A 23964-nucleotide genomic window follows, 5' to 3' on the forward strand; every position below is an offset into this window, starting at 1 on the left:
TTCCCAAATCTATGCCACACCTGAAATTTGAGACTCGAAATTCAAGGGGAGAGAAAAGTTTTAGACCGCACCTCCAAATCAAAACAAAGTTGGTCCACTGTAACATGAGACACAATTTAGGTGGAATGGATGAAGATACAGCTACAGTAGTTTGGTTTGAGTCGTAAGCTTAACATTTAAGCTTTACCAAGTAGCCATTGCTATGTGTCAGGTGCTCCGTCCGTATTTGTACGGGTACCCTTCCTTTTTCACGTGCTTCGTCTGGTTTGAGTCGATTGCTTATTTTGCTTTGATCTGATAAGTGCCGTTCTCTTTGCTATAGGTGCTTAAGTCACTCTAAGCTGAAACTGCATTATTGTACTGTGTCATGCATTGTTTGTCGCATTCTGATAATGAGTGTTTACGACCTGTTGCCGCTCGCGGCATGGCTTGCTTTTGTGCGCACTACCGCAGCTTACAATAAAAAGAAAAGACAGAGGAATTGTCTCATAAGCGAAAAAATGACAAGAGACTGCTATTTGTTGTTACTTACACTGCTGCTTTCTTTGATAATGATCAACAAAAACCAAATAATAGGCAGCGTATGATAGAAGATGTTCTGAATGAGAGTTTAACGAAAATTTTTCTCAATTTGAAAATATTTGCAGACGCCTCTCTAGTACATTACATTCCGCACAGAAATTAGTCATCTTAGATTTAAAAATCTAGTCAGTTGCCGTGCTTAGTATCACTATTCAGCATAAGAATAATACGAATATAAACGTGACTTGATATGTATATTCTTCTGTGTTTGCTGTCATCTCACTCTAGTTTCGTAGTTTATTCGGCAGACAGGGTTTAAATGAGGTAGCAGCAAACACGAAAGAATACATGGCATAATGTTTACATTCTTCTACCTTTCCTTTTAATTTTATTTCCTGACGCAGAGGTTTTGGCGCCAGTATTTATCTTTGTGCCTGCAAAGCATGCCTGTGTAGCGCTACATATATTCGACGGCAAAAATTAGTTGTGGCGGCACCTACCAACATTTTTCAGAACTTCCACTAACTTTGCATTCGATTCTAAGCCGCAGGCAGTTTTTTGGATTACAAAAACCGAAAAAAAAAGTGCAGCTTAGATTCGAGTAAATACGGTAGTATCACAAATACTCCTTTCAGCAGCCATGAACTAACCAGTGGGAGTCCAAAACCACCTCTTGCATTTCTTAAATGTATTCAAAATTGAAATAAGCAAACACTGTCTGTCTTCTGCCTACATCTTTACTGGGTGTCTTTCCAATCTAGTACTGGTGTGCAATTATCACTGTGATGCCACTGTGTGTGCAATGAAATTCTTTCTGACACCATGATCTCACTGCGAGCTGTTTCTCACTCGTCTGCATCAAGCCTAACCCACCTTGAAGCAAGGATGCTGCCGTAATATCTGGGCTACTTGTGTGAGCTAGAGAAGGTCCAACAGGTTCCTGTGCCTTCACCCATATAACAACTTGATTGGTAATAGGATAGGAACTGTGGAAAGGAAAAAAAGAGTGCGTATAGTTGCTCAGACGTTGGCCAACACAGGCAGAGGACTCCTCTGTGGAAACTGCATAATCCAGCATTGTAAAAACTGAGTGTATGGGGGATGATCAGTAGAAGCAATAAGATTGATTTATGTGACAGGTTTTGGGATGGACTTAATGTGTTGGACCTAAGGGTTGCTCTCTCTCTCTCTCTCTCTCTCTCTCTCTCTCGTTTTGTGGTTGCAGTGGTAGGATGATACAAATAAAGTGAGTAAATGGAGGTGTTGGAGACCCTCAACTGGTGTTCATGACTGTGGAGGTATCTACACACATATACTCCACAAGACGCTGTACAGTTCATGGTAGGGGTTGATTCATACCAATTTAGCAACTCTCCTATTCGCTTTGGTTACAGAGCAGGGGAAATACGACTGTCTATATGCATCAGCTTGTGCTCTAATATATCTCACTCTCAAGATTTTTAAGAGAGAGAGGGAAAATGGTCACAGTAGAAATTTTGTACAGCCTACCTTCAACATCAGTTTCCTACTTTTACCACAAGAACAATGCCACATTTCTACCAAAGATTCCCAATTGAATTCCCTGGGAAACTATTACACTTTTGTATGGACTTTAGAGAGACCTGTTACAGTCCTAGTGGTTCATCTCTGATTTAGTTTCATTTAATTTCATGTCTGTTGTAATGCCTACTTGATATGGATTCCAATTACTGGAGCTGTATTCTAAAACTGGTGCACTAGTGTCTATTCAGATGGACTGCACTTTTCCAGTAATCTTTTCAGAACCAGTGGCTCCTTCTTCTGGCAGAAGAGTTAAAGGGGAAGGAAGAGGGATGAAGGAAAAGGACTACAAAGGTTTAGGGAAAGGGGTGCAGTTCAGAAACGTCACCCACAACCCTGGGTTAGGGGAGACTTACCAGATGGCAGTACATCTCCCCTGACCCAGGGTTCTGGGTAGTTTTTATGGACTGTATCCCTTTCCCCAAAGCTCTCCAGTCCTTTCCCTTCACCCCTCTTCCTTCCCCTTCAATTCTTCTTCTTCTTCTTCTTCTGCCATGAGAAGGAGACACTGGCTCCAGAAGCTTGTAAAAGTTAAACCTGTTTGTTTGTGTGTGTGTTCCCCTGCTGCCACTTGGTGAGTAGATGTTTTATCTATCCATTTACATTATATTGTCAATAAGTGGTTATTTTTGTTGTTATACTACACGTTTATCCCATTTCATATCACTGTTTAGTATTATATGTACATACTGAAGAAACGTGGCAGGCTCTAGAAGTTCACATGCAGTGTTATCATTGGATACTATCAGCTTCTTTCTCTTTTTTGCACAGCTGATGGCATTTTCATTTCTGCTGAGCTTTTGCCATCCCTTGTAACATCCTGGATTCTACTGTAAAACGGAACCTTTGAGTGAATTATATATTTGCAAAGATACTCTGGAAGAGTGAAAGCTCTCTTTGTTATGAGGCAACAAATGTATAATTACTTCAAGTGTCCATTGGAAAATGTAGGTATATTGAATCTACTATTTGTAAGCTATTGTGTGTGAATGGGATATAAGCCGCTTCACGCAAGTGTTTTTTTTCTAATTTTTTTTTTCCCTGAACCTGCAACAATTCTTCGAGACAAGCAACTTTTTGTCTAGGAACTATCCATAATGGTCATTCACTGGGGTACTGACATGCAATTCTGAAAATCAATTCTTTTGCCCTTCCAATGAACTTCAGTAGTTACGTGTGCTACTTTATAAGTCATGAGAAATTATTCACTAATTCTTTTCAGACCTATTGGCTTGTTTGCTTTGAGTAGTCTCGATGTTTCCCAATACTTTCAATATCATCCATTTGCAAGTTTGTGCAGCAAACAAATATTGGTATGGTAATAGGATCCTCTCACAAGAATAAATGTGTAATATAATATTTTGACTTGTCATCCCAATTTCAAAGACAGACAGAGCGAGAGCCAGAGCGACAGCACCAGCAGCAGCGAGTACTGTTTGTATAAAGCGTTTATTTTGCATTTTGTTTACGACCTTCCACTAAGGAAGGGATTCTATTTGTGTTTATCTGCTCTGCATAGTAACTAACAGTTCTTGATAAAACTTTACGTAGTTTTCGTGTTAGATTTCTTAGTGTTTTCTTGATCGTTTAGAACAGAAAGCGCCCTAAAACCGTCTTTTGTTTGTTTCGCGGCCGTTAGCCACTAGTCACTTGAATCAGCAGTTGTCTTGTGACAGCCAGAGCGAGAGCACCAGCAGCAGCGAGTACTGTTTGTATAAAGCGTTTTTGTACTTATTTGCTGCGCTTAGCTTTTAAATAGTTTTTCTGGGAAAACCTAGCGTAGTTTTCGCGTCTCGTATTTCAGTGAGTGTTTCTTGATTATCAGAGTAGCTCATCAGAAGATTATCTTGGGAATTTGTCACCGTATAGAGTAGGGTAAACATAGTCATGTGTAGGGACTGTGGTTGTTGTGAGCGGACGCAAGGAGAATTGGCCACTCTTCGGGGGCAGGTGGAGGCTTTGTCTGTTAGGCTCATCGAGCTCGAGGCGCAGGCGTCGGCTCGTAGTGGCGTTGGGGCAACTGTGGTGAGACCTATGCCTACTTCGGTGGCCTTGGAATCACATGGAACCCCTGATGTCGCTGCGTCTTCCGGCAGTGAGCATCTTACCGGTCAGCCATCACTCCAGGATGAATGGCGGACAGTGGTGGGCTCGCGCGTGCCTGGTCGAAAGGCGAAGGTGGGATCTGGCCGCGTGGCAGCTGCCTTACCCCTTTCCAACAGGTACGGGGTGCTTCCTAGTGGTGATGACATCGTTTCCGAGCCACCACAGGATGCCTCGCCTGTTGGGCCAGTGGCCGATTCTCCGGCAAGGTCCCGACAGTCACAGAGGGCGGGCCTATTAGTTATAGGGAGCTCCAACGTTAGGCGGGTTATGGAGCCCCTCAGGAAAATAGCGGGTAGGTCGGGGAAGAATGCCAGTGTGCACTCGGTGTGCTTGCCGGGGGGTCTCGTCCGTAATGTGGAGGAGGCCCTTCCGGCAGCTATTGAACGCACTGGGTGTGACCGGCTGCAGATAGTAGCACATGTCGGAACGAATGATGCCTGCCGCTTGGGTTCTGAGGCCATCCTTGGTTCCTTCCGGCGGCTGGCTGATTTGGTGAAGACAACCAGCATCGCACGCGGAGTGCAAGCTGAGCTTAATATCTGCAGCATAGTGCCCAGAGTCGATCGCGGTCCTCTGGTTTGGAGGGTCTAAACCAGAGGCTCAGACGACTCTGCGACTATAATGGTTGCAAATTCATCGACCTCCGTTATTGGGTGGAGAACTGTAGGGCCCCCCTAGACAGGTCAGGCGTGCACTACACACCGGAAGCAGCTACTAGGGTAGCAGAGTACGTGTGGCGTGCACACGGGGGTTTTTTAGGTTAGAGGGACCCCCCCTTGGGCGAAACGATAAAATACCTGACGGCTTACCAGAGAGGACATTATCATCGTTGATAAAGAACGTCCGTCCTCAGAGACCAAAAACAGGAAAAGTTAACGTAATATTGGTAAACTGCAGGAGTATCCAGGGCAAGGATCCTGAATTAGTATCTCTTATTGAAGGAAATAGTGCGCATATAGTATTAGGAACGGAAAGTTGGTTAAAACCGGAAGTGAACAGTAACGAAATCCTAGACACAGAATGGAATATATACCGCAAGGATAGGATAAACGCCAATGGTGGAGGAGTATTTATAGCAGTAAAGAATTCAATGATATCCAGTGAAGTTATTAGCGAATGCGAATGTGAAATAATCTGGGTTAAGTTAAGTATCAAAGGTGGGTCAGATATGATAGTCGGATGCTTCTATAGACCACCTGCATCAGCAACCGTAGTAGTTGAGCGCCTCAGAGAGAACCTGCAGAACGTCGTGAAGAAGTTTCGTGATCATACTATTGTAATAGGGGGAGACTTCAATCTACCAGGTATAGAATGGGATAGTCACACAATCAGAACTGGAGCCAGGGACAGAGACTCTTGTGACATTATCCTGACTGCCTTGTCCGAGAATTACTTCGAGCAGATAGTTAGAGAACCAACTCGTGAAGCTAACGTTTTAGACCTCATAGCAACAAATAGACCGGAACTTTTCGACTCCGTGAATGTAGAAGAGGGTATCAGTGATCGTAAGTCAGTGGTTGCATCAATGACTACAAGTGTAATAAGAAATGCCAAGAAAGGAAGGAAAATATATTTGCTTAACAAGAGTGATAGGGCACAAATCGCAGAATATCTGAGTGACCACCATCAAACGTTCATTTCTGAGGAAGAGGATGTGGAACAAAAATGGAAAAAATTCAGAAACATCGTCCAGTACGCCTTAGATAAGTTCGTACCGACTAAAGTCCAAAGCGAGGGGAAAGATCCACCGTGGTATAACAATCATGTACGAAAGGTACTACGGAAACAAAGAAAGCTTCATCATAGGTTTAAGAGTAGTCGAATCATAGCTGATAAGGAAAAGCTGAACGAAGCGAAAAAGAGCGTAAAGAGAGCAATGAGAGAAGCATTCAACGAATTCGAACATAAAACATTGGCAAACAATCTAAACAAGAACCCTAAAAAGTTTTGGTCATATGTAAAATCGGTAAGCGGATCTAAATCCCCTATTCAGTCACTCGTTGACCACGATGGCACCGAAACAGAGGACGACCGAAGAAAGGCAGAAATACTGAATTCAGTGTTCCGAAACTGTTTCACTGCGGAAAATCGTAACACGGTCCCTGACTTCAGCCGTCGCACGGACGCCAAAATGGAAAATATTGAAATAAACGATATCGGAATTGAAAAACAACTGCTATCACTTAGTAGCGGAAAAGCATCCGGACCAGACGAGATACCCTTAAGATTCTACAGTGATTATGCTAAAGAACTTGCCCCCTTTCTATCAGCAATTTATCGTAGATCGCTGGAAGAACGTAAAGTACCTAGCGACTGGAAGAAAGCGCAGGTCGTTCCCATTTTCAAGAAGGGTCATAAATCAGATGCGAATAATTATAGGCCTATTTCGCTTACGTCAATCTGTTGTAGAATAATGGAACATGTTTTGTGTTCTCGTATTATGACGTTCTTAGATAATACAAATCTCCTTCATCATAACCAACATGGATTCCGCAAACAGAGATCATGTGAAACTCAGCTCGCCCTATTTGCCCAAGAAATTCACAGTGCCGTAGACACTGGCGAGCAGATTGATGCCGTATTCCTGGACTTAGGAAGGCATTTGATACGGTTCCGCACTTACGTTTAGTGAAAAAAATACGAGCTTACGGAATATCGGACCAGGTTTGTGATTGGATTCAGGATTTCCTAGAAGAAAGAACACAACATGTCATTCTTAACGGTTCAAAATCTGCAGATGTAGAGGTAATTTCGGGAGTACCGCAGGGAAGCGTGATAGGACCTTTATTGTTTACAATATACATAAATGACTTAGTTGACAACATCGGTAGCTCCGTGAGGCTATTTGCAGATGACACGGTTGTCTACAAGAAAGTAGCAACATCAGAAGACTCGTACGTACTCCAGGAGGACCTGCAGAGGATTAATGCATGGTGCGACAGCTGGCAGCTTTCCCTAAACGTAGATAAATGTAATATAATGCGCATACATAGGGGCAGAAATCCACTCCAGTACGATTATGCCATAGGTGGTAAATCATTGGAAGCGGTAACGACCGTAAAATACTTAGGAGTTACTATCCGGAGCGATCTGAAGTGGAATGATCACATAAAACAAATAGTGGGAAAAGCAGGCGCCAGGTTGAGATTCATAGGAAGAATTCTAAGAAAATGTGACTCATCGACGAAAGAAGTAGCTTACAAAACGCTTGTTCGTCCGATTCTTGAGTATTGCTCATCAGTATGGGACCCTTACCAGGTTGGATTAATAGAAGAGATAGACATGATCCAGCGAAAAGCAGCGCGATTCGTCATGGGGACATTTAGTCAGCGCGAGAGCGTTACGGAGATGCTGAACAAGCTCCAGTGGCGGACGCTTCAAGAAAGGCGTTACGCAATACGGAGAGGTTTATTATCGAAATTACGAGAGAGCACATTCCGGGAAGAGATGGGCAACATATTACTACCGCCCACATATATCTCGCGTAATGATCACAACGAAAAGATCCGAGAAATTAGAGCAAATACGGAGACTTACAAGCAGTCGTTCTTCCCACGCACAATTCGTGAATGGAACAGGGAAGGGGGGATCAGATAGTGGTACAATAAGTACCCTCCGCCACACACCGTAAGGTGGCTCGTGGAGTATAGATGTAGATGTAGATTCATAAAGACTGGATGGAAGCTCTGGATTTGCTCAATGGGACAGAAAAGGGGGGCAAAAAGGGCAGATCCGTTACATTTACTTGGTCAGGCATTGCATACTCTACCACCAGAATAATTTTTGTCAAACCATTTGTTACAGAAGAAATGTCATGAGATCACTAAAAAACAGCAAGTTTTCTGACTATAATGGTTTTTCAATCGGAGTACTAAAACGGTGTGCAGATTTGCTAACACGCTGTTTGAATTACCTTTGTAAGCAGGCAGAGGGTCAAGATGTATTTTTTGAAAGATTACCGGTAGTAACACCTATTTACGAAAGTGGAGGAAAGCAGGTAAGTAAGTAATTTCTAATTAGAGACCCATCTCACTCACTCCCATGTTTCCAAACTGAGTTCTGGTCAATATGACCAATTATTTGAATTATTTTAGCCTGCTATCATGCAACATTGTTCCAGATACATTACCCGTCATAAAATCTGGAAGTGTAATAACTTACAGACATCATGTATTGATGTTAAATGCCTGCATGTAAAGAGTACTGTCGAGCAAATAAGATGTAGAGTTCTGCTCACCACACTGCCATTATCTAACATGCCTATTAGATTGATAGAAGAATAAAATAAGTTCTACAGATAAAACTATGATTATTAATGTGAAATGTGATCTTTTCCTTCAAGAAATAGTCCTATTGCATTAAAAATATATCTTACGCTGTTTCCTGTCTTCGCCAGAGCCATCGCTGTCATTCACCTCCTTCAAAATTGCTCTCATTCTCAAACAATCTGATATAGTTATGCTACCTCAAGACTGTAGTACCTATCTTACTATGTTAAACCTTTAAAATAAAATTATACCTCTTAATGAGCAGGTTATGACAGTACATTTAATTTGCTCAGTACTTATATGAAATAATGAAAATTAAATTTTATTTCCCCTGGGCTATTAGATAGGCAACTTGCAACTGGAACTGAATGCCACAAACTCAGTCAGTCATTTAGTAATATTGATGGTTTGTTCATATTCTCATGTGTTTCTTTGATACGTCAATTACATACAGTCTATGAAACCTCGATAAGGACATATTTTGTGTAGCTGCTCATTTCACAGTTAGAACTACAATGTGGCTGTTTGTCAACTGCAGGGAATACATTAATACTAAAACAAAGAAAAAATCATTGTTATATTTTGTATATATTTTATATCCATATCAATATCAGTATAAAAGTATAGCTAAACAATATGCAAAAAATTTGTCAATGAGGCACAAAATCACTGCACATCTGTGAGCAGTGCATCAGAGTATACACCAACACAAGAGTAAAAAGGAGAAGTCTTATGACTAGAATTTCACAACTTAAACACTCTCTTTCTTTCTCTCTCTCTCTGTGCTGACCTACTTGGAAAAAATCACAGATTGTACATCACTTAGACACTTCTTAGGAAAAGAAGAGGAAAAACTAGTTCCTTCTCCACACTGTTATTGTACTACTTACAATACCATAACTCTGCATCAATGAAATTATAAAGCAAAACATGTAAATTATGCAAAACTGATCTGCTTCCGAATGGGCTCGCTACGAATAAAGCCCAAAACCGGAAAGTTCTCTCTTTTTCAAGCAACTGTGATATGTTTTCAAAATAATTTGAAGTAGCACTAAAAGGAATTTTAAAACGCCTGTCTTTTAAAATTGAGTTAATTACACAGTTCAGTACATTTTCTGGTACATGTATATTAGATGGAACACTTGAAGCCAGTGATCATCTCTGTGCTTGTGATGGAGTGTGTTTTGTCCCAATAGTTCGGTTGAATAGTGCATTCGATATTGCTATAACAGGCGAGAAAAGCTGCAGAGGATAATCACTGAAACGAAAGCATACAATGGATTTTATTTTTTGTAAAAAAAGTCATGTTATACAATAATCATATAAAAAAGACAATTTTCTCAATGTGTTTATCATTCTGAAAACTTCATTAGCTAGAAATATAGTCAAATGCTTATTAGATCTTTTCTAAAGGATTGTGGCAAAACTATCATGTAAAGTATCAACTTTTTTCGCTAGTATGCACCATCTGACAAGTACAGTGAGACAGTTCAGTTGCAACTACTGACATTTATGTCCAATGAAACAGTGAATGTGTTAAATGGAATTAGTGTGAACAATTTATTCATTCAGAAAACTCTTCAAAACATCAACTGGTATCAGCCTTCTCTAGCCAGCATCAAATGAGGGCCAGAGCAAGCCAATACCGGTTTATGTTTAGTGATTGTGTCAAATGAAAAAGTGTTCAGAAGATGTTTGTGCCACCATTTTTATCCTCAGTATTAATGCTTAATTAGCTTTCACATTTATTCTGAAAGACTGAGAGACCACAAATGTGAATGTGTAGTCCATTAATTGTTGCTGGTGTTTTCATGTCTTTAACCACTAATTCTAGTTCTTAGCTCATATCTCAGTCAGTGCATGGGGATCTTTTGGAAGTGGAGTGTGGTGGTTAGCAACGATAAATAGCAAGATGATGCAGAATGCACTGCATTTAAGACACAGAGGTGTATTCAAAGAACAACCAATCTTTTAATGAGTTCTTCCTTTGCACAAAAGTCCATAGATAAGTATAATTCGGTTAGGATTACCTGACAGTTGATATCTGTCACTTGCCATTATAATGTTGCCTCATCAGCTGCCGGCTATTGCTAGGTTATAGGCAACACACAAACACAGTGAATCACTTCACAAATCAGGGTTGCCACAAGTTTCCCCAAGTGAATTTCCCTCACATTTCCCTGATTAGAATTTTCTCCTGACAAATTTTGAGATATCAAGGGTAAGCAAAGGTACAAGTAGACAAAAAAATTTAAGGACTTCCATATTTCTAAACATGTGGGCAAAAATCTTAAGTACTAATATCCACATCTTTTGTAATTAGCTGTTTCTAGATGGAGAAAGCAAGCGAAATGGTATATGTGTTTCATTAAGACAACTGATGTTATTTTATTTCAATAAAACGAAACACATTTGGTAACAAAAATATGCATTTCGTTGGAGCCACAAGACAGATTTAAAATACTTTCACTGATTTCAGACATAACCTGAGAAAAATGTAGGCCACTTGAAAGAAGTGTATACGGCACGGTAGAGTTGTGTAAGCCAAAACTATATGTGTCCACCAATAAAATGTTGGTTCTACTATATTCGTTATTGTCAGATATTACTCACTGTGTTATATCTATTATTTTAGAGGTATCGTCTGGTTTTTCATTCAAGAAATATGTGAGTGCATAGAGTACAAATTGCCAACAACTGCCACAATTTTCTTCTTCTTATCATCCATACTTTCTAATATACAAACTACTTTCGAAGTGCCAAAATGTACTAGAATAAATGTCTGTAAAATGCCGCAATGTACAATATACTTGTGGTGAGACATTTGCAATTCCTGAAATCCACAGCCCACGGCCTCAGGCCTGCCGAGGAGCACCACAGTCCTGGGTCCACGGATAAAGCATGAAAATCAGCTGCATTATGCCATACACAAACAGAACGCCATTCGGGTAGATTGGTGAGACTAGATCTGACAGGTAGGGCTTGCACATTATAGGGAAACAATCGGGTTCAAATCGGAAGGCCTGATCTGTTAGAGATACCTGCAGAAATGGCCTGAGGGTTTGGCCCGTCATGGAAATCCACTTGTGTGGCTAGCTATTCACAAGCTACAGACACCATGTTGATGAAATGAGACCACGTTGGTCTATCTATGCAACAGATAACTAGTTAAAATACTCTGAGAATCAATAATAATGAGGATAGGTAGCAACTCACAGTAAAGATGATCGCTGAGCCACACATAGGCACGTAGAAAAGATAATCACACTTTCAGAGCTAAATTTTTGGTTACAACCTTTGTTAGAAAGTGAGAGCACACACACATTCACTCAGACACAACTCATGCACACATGACCGCCATCTCCAGCCACCGCAACTGCAGTCTCTGAGAATCGGATCCAAACAAACTACTCCTCAAGCCTCCCTGCCTCTTGTCGGCAGCTGCTAGATTAGCGACAAGAATTGGTGGCAGTGCTGACTGCAAGCAGAAGGGAATGGTAGGAGTGCAGCCTGAGAGAGATGGCAGGAATTAGAAATGCAGTAGTAATGAGGGAGTAGGGAAGCGGCGCATGTACTCAACTGTGCAGTCAGCGACAATGCATGACACCTCAGTAAACAAACCATTTCATCTCCTGAGACAAAAACAAGATTTTCCAGTTTTTTTTTTCCTCTGATATTTGCCTGACATGTTTGAAATTCCCCGATATTCCCTGATTTCCAGAACTTACGGCAACCATGCAAATGCTCTTAATGTGAAACACAGAGCAATGCTGGAAGCAGCCACCACAAGGAACGTAGAAACAGCGGCCAACAATCTGTGCCACAACTAAAATCACAATCACTTTCTTCATGGCGATTGAAACTAACCTCTACAAACAAACTAAAGACAAAAAAATTTCAGTTTCAGCATTAAAAGCAAACTGTAATTTCTCACTATCCTTGGTTACCTTTAACTATCCTCATACTGGCTACATGAGCATTACCAACGTAGCTGAACAAAAATAATCACAGTCTTTGCTTATAGAAATAAAAAAATTCCATGTTTTTGATGAGAGAGAAACCTACGACTTTTATAATGTTGGGTTTACACATTAATCACTGTGCCATGCCACTAAATTGTGAGATGATGTTATATATTACATTGGTGCACAAGTTCATAGCATTTGTGTTTTGCATATTGGTATTCAGGTTGTAAGGGTTTATTTATAAACTGCCATTTTTTATCTATAGTTCGCTGTTGCCATTTGAGTTTGCATATTATCATTTGGAGATAGTGAGTGGAGCTGTGGATGGTAGAAAATGAAGTGGGAAGTGAAGAAATCTGAACATTTCTGACATATTCTTCTTGTTTTAAGTTCAGCAGAGGGGTGAGAGCAGCAGAGGCACCAGAAATATTTGCACTGTGTATGGGGGCAAAGTAACTGGCCTGAGCACAGCAAGAAAATGGTTCTCTCATTTTAAGGAGGATAATTTTGACATTAGTGATCCTTCATATTCAGCAAGATCTTTGGGGTTTGATGAAGGCTACTTAAGTGCATTAATCCACAATGATCCACAACCAGGGTTGCCACAAGTTTCCCCAAGTGAAATTCCCTGATTTCCAGACATATTTTAGCATTTTTCCCTGACAAATTTTGAGACTTATTGATTGATTAATTGAGAGGGTTTATGGGGCCAAATGGCGAGATCATCAGACCTGCAATTCCTAAGTTACTCACAGAAGAAAGAGGGTCAGCTAAAAGTGATAGATCCAGTCAGGGATGTCAAACACACACAGCAAAAGGCATAAAAGGTTATACCAAGTCTAAAAGCTGGAAAAAACAGTGATCTTTCCATGGGGGAGTGGTCATGGTGTCCCAGACTGAGAAAACGTGAAGAGAGGCCCCAACCACAATCACCCTGCATCTGCTCAAGGAATAAAGCAAAATATTATATCTGGAAATAACCACTTTCACAGAGGAAACTGAGGACCAGTTCAATCACCCATGAATTGTCTACTAATATTAAAATTAAGGAAGACTATACTTAGCACGAAGGGGATAATCTACCAATATGTGGGATATCGTCAGTCTGGCTCCACACAATGGGTGAGCCTGGTATGACCAATGTGTAGACGGCATAAAGCAGTGGACTCTGCTATGGGGAGCGGAAGGCGGAGCACCAAGCACAGAAGTCGACTCCTTTCGAGAGGAGTGAAGTAAGAGCACCAAAGCACAGCACTCTCCTTGATTGTGCGGAGTTTACTAGTGAGAGCAATGGTGCACCAGACGTCATTCCACTTTCAGGCAAAGAGAGATTTGACATACACTAATGCTCATAAATTAAGGATACATGGTGAAACAATGCACTGGTGGGCACTTTGTGGGTTTAAATCACCTCAGGGTATGACCACGCGGTGTGTTTGACCTGCGGTCGTCGCATGGTGGCGCTGGCAGCAGTCCACATATGCAGAGGTCTGTTGATGCATGTCAGAGTACAGTGCAACGAGTAAGTGTGTAGACATTTACATATGTGCTAATGGTGACTGTGTATTGAAAATGGCTCAAAGAACACATATTGATGATGTTATGAGGGGTAGAATACTAGGGCGACAGGAGGCTGGTCAAACACAGCAGGTCGTAGCACGGGCCCTCCATGTGCCACAAAGTGATTCCAGCAGACAGGAAACATGTCCAGGTGCTACAGTACAGGACATCCACAGTGTACAACACCACATGAAGACCGATATCTCACCATCAGTGCCCGCAGACGGCCACAGAGTACTGCAGGTATCCTTGCTCGGGACCTTTCCGCAGCCACTGGAACAGTTGTCTCCAGACGCACAGTCTATATATGACTAAACAGACATGGTTCATTCGCCCGGACACATGCAAGGTGCATTCCACTGACCACTGGTCACAGGAGAGCCCGGAAAACCTGGTGTCAAGAACACAGTACATGGTCATTGGAACAGTGGTCCCAGGTTATGTTCACGCGGACGAGTTCAGGTATAGTCTGAACAGCGATTCTCGCTGGGTTTTCATCTGGTGTGAACCAGGAACCAGATACCAACCCATTAAGTACTTGAAAGGGACCCATATGGAGGTCGTGGTTTGATGGTGTGGGGTGGGATTATGATTGGTGCACATACACCATGTCTTTGACAGAGGAACTGTCACAGGTCAGTTGTATCAGAGAGTCATTTTGCACCAATATGTCTGCCTTTTCAGGGGTGCAGTGGGTCCCACCTTCCTCCTGATGGATAACAACACACGGCCCCACCGAGCTGCCATCAAGGAGGAGTACCTTGAAACAGAAGATCTCAGGTGAAAGGAGTGGCCTTCCTGTTCTCCAGACATACCAATCGAGCACGTCTGGGATGCTCTCAGTCGATGTATCGCTCCATGTCTTCAAACCCCTACGACACTTAAGGAGCTCCGACAGACACTGGTGAAAGAATGGGAGGCTATATCCCAGCAGCTGCTCGACCACCTGATCCAGAGTATGCCAACGTGTTGTGTGGCCTGCGTACATGTGCACGGAGATCATATCCCATACTGATGTCGCGGTACGTGCATGCGCAGGAAAAGTGGTGTTGTGTAATACATGTGTTTCGGGACGGTTTTCTCAACTTATCACCGATACCGCGGACTTATAGATTCTGTCGTGTCTGTTCCCTATGTGCCTATGCTATTAGCGCCAGTTTTGTGTAGTGCCACATTGTGTAGCACCACATTCTGCAACTATCCTTAATTTATGAGCATGAGTGTAGATCTGCTTATCTTCAGCTGGAGTCACGAAAGGGAATGGAGCGTGAGTATCAGCTTATCTAGCCAAACAGTCAGCCCGTTCATTCCCTGGGATATGCACATGACTTGGGACTCAGAGAAAGACAACTAAGCAGGCGGCACGGCCAAAGAAGGGAGAAGGTCATGAACAGCAGAGATCAAAGGATGACAAGAGTAGCAAGATGCTCAATGAGTTGTTACATATTAAAACACTGGAGGGAGGCCTGAGTAACAAAATGGGTGCCCTGGTAACGGCTAGCATCTCTGCTGTGAACACACTACATGATTCCGGCAATAAATGGTGTTCTAAGCCAGTAGTAGGCGTGCAAGTGTATCCAGATATATCTATCGTCTTAGAACCATCAGTGTAGAAGATGGTAGCAACCTGGAACTCTGCAAGGATGGAATGCACAAGATGCCGGAAGACCAAAGGGGTGACAGATACCTTAGGACTCTGGAATAGATCGGTCCAAATCTGTGGTCTAGGCACCACCCAAGGTGGGTTGTGAGAGGAAATACACGGGGCACATTTCAGTGAATGGAGATGGATATCCTGACATAGGGAAGTGAGACGCATTCCAACCGGCAATCCCACCCATAGGCAGCGATCAGGAGAGAGACATCCCTCGCTTGCAAAGAGGACAGGGTATACGGAATGGTCAGGGAATCTGCGAATGGCGATTATGTAAGAAACCACGAGTTGGTTTCATCCTGTTTGTGGCGGGGGAATCCTCGCTTCTGTCAGAAGACTGTAAGCGGGACTAGTGCAAAAGGCACCAACAGCCAGACGCACCCCAGAATGGTGAACAGGATCAAGTATTTTCAGAGTGGAAGGAGCAGCTGAGCCGTAAACCTGACTTCCATAACCTAGTCCGGACAAGACCAGATCACTGTAAAGATGGAGAAGGGTAGCATGGTCTGCACCCCAAGATGTGTGGGCCAGGAGGTGGAGAGCATTAAGCTTCCACATGCATGTAGTCTTCAGGCAGCGAATATGGGGCAGCCACGTCAACTTCCTTATATATAAAATTCTCAGGTCACAGTGTTAGTTGCCATACTCCTCCAAAACGACTTGATCGATTCTGATGAAATTTTACATGTATATTCGGTAGGTCTGAGAATTGGTCGTAATCTACTTTTCATACCCCTAAGTGATAAGGCACGGCCCACCCCAAAATTTTTTTCTAATTTTTTGGACAGAACTTTTTATTTTTATTTTTTTATGATGTGACATTACAAAATACATGCAACGCTAAATTTTCACCCTTCTACCACCAACCCCAATTTTTTAATAGCAATTTTAGAAATTTAATAATTTTCAACCCCAGTCAATAACTGATCAAATATCACTTGATCAGTTATCCGCGCCAGGTCTTTCACTAGTCGATAGATAGGTAATTGAAGAAAACGAACCAAAAGCAACGACTCGAATATCCCCTCTCTGAATCAATGGAACTAGACCGAGAAGTTAAATTAGGTAGCACGCGTCATTCGCCAAACTAACATTTCGGCCTAGTGCACACACATCGATTTTTATCGTATGGAAATATATTCAATATATTTAAGCCCTGACATAATCAGTATTATTACATCACGTAGGCTGCGATGGGTGGGTCACGTAGCTCAAATGGATGAGGGCAGGGCAGCGCACAGAGTACTGCTAGGGCACTTAGAGGAAAAACGTCCTGTGGGGAGACCGAGGCGTAGATGGGAGGACAATGTGAAGGCTGATGTGAGGAGCCTAGGTATTGAAGGTGAATGGAAGGAAATAGCCCAAGACAGGGACAGATCGCGAAAAATACGTTGCTGCGGTAATAGACACTCGAGTCCGGTATGACCAGTGAGTGAGTGAGTGGAAATATATCATATGATCAGATTCTTTTAGTGGAAAAAAGAAGTTCCTATGCTCTCCTTTCTTCCTCTGAAAGAATTTAATTGTACAATATTTTTACATACAATAAAAATCGATGCGTGTGCGCTTGGCATTATTCATAATGCTGGCGAACACGTTTCGACACGAAATTGCCGCTGTGTTTGTATGCTCATGGACGAGCCATGTATCGCCTGCAATTGTTAAATCTGTGCGATCTACTATAGAAACGCTAGAACTAATAGTGGCCAATACTGCCGGACTTACCCCTAAGCCTTTTATCATTCCCTACACAGTTTTCGGCCATTACCATTGTTTGTGTCACAAGCTCCCGCCAACAATGGCTGTTGTGTTACACATATACATTATTCTTATAGACTAGAGATAATTTATATGGCAAAACAACATTTGCCTGGTCAGCTATAACATATAAAGATTTTCAGAGGAGGAACGACGTTCAACGGGTATTGCTAGTTTCATAAAGAAAAAGGCCCAAGAAACGGGATTGTGCATTAACACCTAGGAGGTGGTCGCCTAAATAAAGTTCTGGATCAGGGTGTACTATGAACTGATGACAAAAATGCATAACCCACATTTTGGAGGGAGAAAACTGGAAGCCATGGGAGACAGTCCACTCAGAGGTCCGTCGGGTGGCCCCTTAGAGCTGGCACTCAGCAGATGCTATCGAGTGGGAGCTGCACCAGATGCAAAAATCATCAACATACAATGCTGGGGAACCTGAGGACCAACAGAGATTACAAGCCCACTGATGGCTATGAGGAAGAGTGTGACACTTAATACAGAACCCTTGAGATACCATTCCCCTGAATCCAAGGACTGCTGAGTGAAGTGCCACTGGGACCAGGAAGAGCCAGTGGAAAAAAAAAAAAAAAAAAAAAAAAAAAAAAAAAATTGGAAGGGGGCCGCGAAGGCCCCAATCATAGAGGACAACTAAAATGCGATGGTGCCAAGCCATGTGGTACTCCTTCCGTAGGTCAAAGAAGACCTGACAAGGTGCCAACAGTTAGTAACAGCCAGTCGGATTGCAGTCTTGAATCTGAGTAAATGGTCAGTTCGATATCGTCCTTCCCGGAAGCCACACCGATACGGGAACAAAAGGCCCTGAGAGTCAAGTACACAACATAATTGGAAGCTAGCCATCCACTCAAGCAATTTACAAAGTACGTTTGTCAGGCTAATTGGGCAGTAGCTGTTGAGAGATGTGGGTTCTTCCCAGGCTTAAGGATGGGGATAACTACACTGTCTTGCCACTGTGAGGGGTGGACACCCATGAGCCAAATGTAGTTGAAGACTGAGTAATACTGCCTCAGTGTAAGGTCCAAGTGCTGCATCATCTGGTTGTGGATGGAATCTGGGCCTGGGGCCGTGTCACGTGAAGAGGTAAGAGCCTGCAAAAATTCCCATTCAGTGAAGGGTCCATTATAGGGTTCAGCCTGGTGAGGGTTGAAACAGGAGGTGGGTCTGTTCAACTCTGTTTCTGCCGGAGAAAGGTGGCAGGACAGGAAAAGGACGTCAATGTTGTTGGAAAGTGTGTCGCGAGATGTTCTGCAAGGACCAATGGATCAGTAGACAGAGCACCTTGGAGGATAAGCCCCTGGACAGTTGACTGTCACTGGTGGCCCAGAAGACTACAGAGCTTGAACCAAATCTGCAATGAAGAGCCATATGTCCCCAGGGAGGAAACATACCACCCCAGCATTCCTTTATACTCTGCTTAATAAGGTAATGTGACTCAGCACGAAGATGCTTAAAAGCGAGGAGGTCAGTCTGTGAATGGTGTCGTTTAAATTGTTGCAGTGCCCGTCAGCGCTCCTGGACAGTGACTGCTATGTCCTTGGTCCACCACGGTACTGGTTGACGAGAAGGGGGACCTGTGGATAGGGGGACAGCAGTGCCAGCAGCATGAAGAATGGTGGCAGAAATACCCTGCATGACAGCGTCAATGCAGTTCTAGAGACGGGTATCAAAGTGCACAGAGCAGATGTATATAAAGGCCAGTTGGCCCTGCAGAATGCTCAAGGAGGCGGCCTGTCTGCCTGGCAGCGGCAGGGGAATAACAGAATCTCTGGAACGTGGTCACTCTCACAAAGATCATCACAGCGTGACCAATGCAGGCAAGTCACGAAGCAAGTCACGAGCAAAAAAGAAAAGCCAAAAAGGAGGAGGAAACCCAACCAACCAGAACCGCAACATGAAGCAAAGTCATGAGGATAGCCAGGCCGACACAACGACACAAAAAAGAACGCCAAGAGAAGGAATGGAAGGGGCAAAGGGAAAGGAAGAAGGCCAGGGAAGGAGAAGGGAAAGCAGCGCAGAAAAGGATAAGGCTGCAATAGCTCAGGGACCCATGCGCACCACACATGTACTCACCAAAGAGCTGTTGGCCCCCTGGTGGGACATATTTTGAGATCTCAAGGGTAAGTAAAGACATAAGTTGGCAAAAAAATGTAAGGACTTCTGTATTTCTAAACATGTGAGCAAAAATCTAAAGTACTAACATCAACATCTTTTGCAATGAACTGTGTTTAGATGGAGAAAGCAAGTAAAATGTTATATATGTTTCATTAAGACCATAGATGTTATTTTATTTCGATAAAACTAAACACATGTGATGACAAAAATATGTATTTCATTGGAATCACAAGACAGATTTGAAATATCTTCACTGATTTCAGAAAGAAGTAGACCTCTTGAAAGAAGTGTATTAGGCAGTGATGAGTTGTGTAAACCAACACTATAGGCGACTGCCAATAAAACGTTGGTTCTACTATGTTTGTTATGGTCGGTTATTGCCCACTGTGTTATGACTAATTTCACTGGTATTTTGTGGTTTTTCTTTCACAATATATGTGAGTACACAGTGTACAAACTGCCAGTGACTGCCACTTTTTCCTCCTCTTATCCACCATACTTTCTAATATATTAACTACTTTCAAAGTGCCAAAATGTATTAGAATAAATAAAATGGCTATAAAATGCTGCACTGTACATTGTCCTTGCAATGAGACAGTCGCAATTCCTGCTGATATCTGTTGCCCATGGCCTCTGGCCTGCTGAGGAGCACTGCAGTCCTAAGTCCATGGATAAACCACGAAAATCTGCTGCATTATACCACACACAAACGGACTCGACCTGCAGGCAGATCGGTGAAACTAGATCCGATGGGCAGGGCCTGCACATTAGTGGGAAATGATGGGCTTCGGATTGGCAGGTTCAATCCGTTGGAGATATGTACATAAATGGCCTGCGGTTTTGGCCCGTCATGGAAGTCTATCAGTGTGGCCAGCTAACTACACATGTCTCAGACACCAAGTTGGCGAAATGAGACCACAGTGATCAATCCATAACTTGCGTGAATACTCTCACCATAAAGATTATCACTGAGCTGCAGACGGGCACATAGAAAAGACAATCACACTCTCACAACTAAATTTTTGGCCTTAGCCTTTGTCAGCTGATTTCCCTGACAAGTTTGAAATTCCCTGATTTCCAGAACTATGGCAACACTGACAACAGTATACTTCAGAACTGGCAAATGTGATGAACTGTAATCACTCCAATATTGTGCGACATTTGCACATGATGGAAGGTTCACAAATTGGGTTTGTGGGTACTGCAAGCCCTAAGACAAAATAGTAAAAAAGTTCAGTGGGTGGCCATATGTGCATTTCTGCTTGCTCATCATCAACTGGCTCGTGAATGATACCAACCATTCGTACCTTTATCATCACGGGTGATGGGAAATTGTATCTTTATGCTGATGTAAGGAAAAGAAAGGAACGGGTGAGCCCCCCCCCCCCCCCCTCCCCCCCAAAAAAAAGCAACAACTTCCCACATGAATATCTACACACATCCACAAAAGAAAAGGTTATACATCTGGTGGGACAGCAACGGTGTGGAATACTACAAATTGCTCCCCCACAACATAACCATCACTGCTGACGTTGAGGAGATGTCTTGCACACGCAATCCAAGAACAATAACCTGGAAGATTAAATTAAGTGATGCTACTCCACAATGATGCCTGCCCACATTCTGCTAGTCCGACAAGAAACACTAAACAGGAATTGGGTTGTAAAGACATTCCACATTCACCTTATATGCCTGATCTTGTGCCCTCCAATTTTCACCTTTACTGTTCACTAATGAACAACATTCAAGGAACTTTCTTTCTACGTCAAAATGTGCTCCGCACATGGCTTGATGAGTCCTTCACCTCAAAATCGTGTGATTTCTACAGTCATGGAATCGAAAAGTTACTGCAGCTCGCAGCATTGCCAGGCTGTTGTTAACGGTGAAGGCCAATATTTACTAGTAATTAAAGTCTATTATGTGCAACTGTTACATTTATTAAGCTTGTGGAAAAAGCTATGAACTTATGCACCAACCTAATATATACTGATGGTAAAAAAAAAAGAAAAAAAAAAAAAAAACAGCAAAACACAATTAATGTAGACATAAGAATTTCAGATATATATTTGTCTACATAAAATATTTATGTGATTAACATTGCAAGATCACAGGTTAATGTAAGAGTGAGATAACCCATTGCAAATGTGAAATGCTGGTACATTAATAACTGGTGTGATCACCAGACTGCTGAATGCAAGAATCTAAACATACATGCATTGTTGTACAGGTCCAGATGTCAGTTTGTGAGATGGAGGTCCATGCCTGTTGCACTTGGTCAGTCAATACAGGGATGGTTAATGCTGTTTGTGGATGATGCTGGAGTTCCCTTCCAATGATTTGCTTGACTGGAGACAGATCTGGTGATCAAGAAGACCAAGGTAACGTGTCTGAAGTCGGCAGAGTATGTTGAGTTACAACAGCGGTACGCGGGCGAGCATTATCCGGTTGGAAAACACCTCCTGGAATGCTGTTCATGAATGGCAGCTCAGCAGGTTGAATAACCAAACTGACATACACATCTGCAGTCAGGGTCCACGGGATAACCACAAGAGTGCTCCTGTTGTCTTACAAAATCGCACCCAGACCATAACTCCAGGTGTAGGTCCAGTGTGTTTAGCACACAGACAGGTTGGTTACAGGCCCTCAACTGGCATTGTGCTAACCGACAAAGGGCCATCAGTGGCACTGATGCAGAACCAGCTTTCATCAGAAAACACAACAGACCTCTACCCTGCCCTCCAATGAGCTCTCTTTTGACACCCCGGAAGTCACAAATGGGGGTGGTTTGGAGTCAGTGGAACGCACACTACAGGGCTTCTGACCCGGAGATGTGCTTGAAGTAACTGATTTGTAAAAGTTCACTGAGGTGCTCAAATTGCTGCTGCTGATGTAGTATGATATGCTAGAGCCATAAGCCAAACATGGTCTTCCCTCTCAGCAGTGCCACTTGGCTGTCCAGAACCTGGTCTTCCTGCCAATGTGCTTTCTCATTACCAACACTGCCAACAAACGTTTACAGTGGCTACATTCCTGCCAAGTCCCTGCAATACTGCAGAAGGAACATCCAGCCTTTCATAGCACTATTACACAATCTCTTTCAAACTAGGTGAGATGTTGATAAAGATGTCTTTGTTGCCTTAAAAGCATCCCTGACTAACATCAACTCATGATGTCCGATCAACAAGGTAACTAATGCTCGCAAGCATTACAGCACATACTTAAAGCAAATGTGATTTGCCTCCTCATAGTGGCACTACTAGTGTCGCTGTTACGCTGGCGTGAAATTTGAACAGACATCATCTTCCAGACACAGAAACATTTCTAGCAACTTTCATTTATGCCACACAAATCCTCCCCAGTGTTACGATTTTTTCCCCTCAGTGTACGACTCTGGTAGCCCAGTCGCAATGCTGAATTGCTGCATGCTATAATTTAGCTTCACACGATGTCATGTGAAGCTCTCTAATGCAGGCCTATCTCTATGATTATAATAACTGTATATGTTAAGCTGCTGACAGGCACAATTAAAAAACACTTTCATAATGCTTTCAGTCACGGGCTTTGTCAGCAGAAGAGATAACACACCATTCACACACACAAGCAAGCACACATCATGCATACATTAACGCCGAAAATAGCATCTCAAGTCAGAATGCATTCTGGCCCGAGATGCGGAGATGGCAGTCAAGTGTGCATCAGGTGCACTTGCTTGTGTGTACGAATGGTGTGTGGTGCTCTTTTGCTGATGAAGGCTGTGGCCAAAAGCTTCAGGTAAGTGTCTTAATTGTGTGCTTCTGCAAATTGAAGAGTTACGGTAAGTAGCAACTTGTCTTTTCCTATGTTGTTGATATTCCTACCTGGCATTTCCATTGTTTAATAATGGAATATGTGATGCTGAATCATGTGGAAGGATCCAGTAGTATTCGGTTAGTGTGTGTGTGTGTGTGTGTGTGTGGTGATGAAATACAGAACAAAACGGCCAGACACATGATTGGGACTCAAACACATCAAGAAAGAAAGCCAGGCAAGGAACTGGAAGTGAACTGCCCAACCGATGTGGCAGTTTGGCAACTGCAAACGGTTCAAGTGTGATGTTGAGCACTCCACCTGGAGGAAACCAGCTCCAACACGTGAAGCATCTACTATCAATTAATTTTAACCGGACTGAAGTCACTTATATACAAATCAAATCATAGAACTTTAGAAGTTTGAGTTTTGGAACGTAATTAAAGTATCTGTGAAAGGAAAAAATCGGGGAGGGAGCGGGGGTTGGTGGTTCTGCCACACTGAAAGTATGAAAGAAGACTTAAGGGCTATTCAACTCAAAAGGTGACTTTAGATCAGGAAACTACTGGGTAATAATAGCATCAGCAACTGCCAGTTAACTCAGTGAGCAATAAAACTGGAACATCAATACCAACCACTGTTGTATTGGTTT

General features: G+C 42.6%; 1 protein-coding gene across 2 annotated transcripts in view; it reads right to left on the reverse strand.

Moving 5' to 3' along the window:
- Positions 1-9036: 9036 nt before the first annotated feature.
- The window catches only part of LOC124803130 (etoposide-induced protein 2.4 homolog), a 41217-nt gene continuing 26289 nt past the window's right edge, over positions 9037-23964 (reverse strand). For both annotated transcript variants that reach the window (XM_047264310.1, XM_047264309.1), the window contains exon 7: positions 9037-9714. In XM_047264310.1, the coding sequence (XP_047120266.1) occupies positions 9612-9714 (103 nt within the window). In that variant the 3' untranslated portion in view covers positions 9037-9611. The remainder of the gene's footprint in view (positions 9715-23964) is intronic.

This window comes from Schistocerca piceifrons, chromosome 6 (assembly GCF_021461385.2).
Source record: "Schistocerca piceifrons isolate TAMUIC-IGC-003096 chromosome 6, iqSchPice1.1, whole genome shotgun sequence".
In the NCBI taxonomy this organism is placed as follows: Eukaryota; Metazoa; Arthropoda; class Insecta; order Orthoptera; family Acrididae; genus Schistocerca; species Schistocerca piceifrons.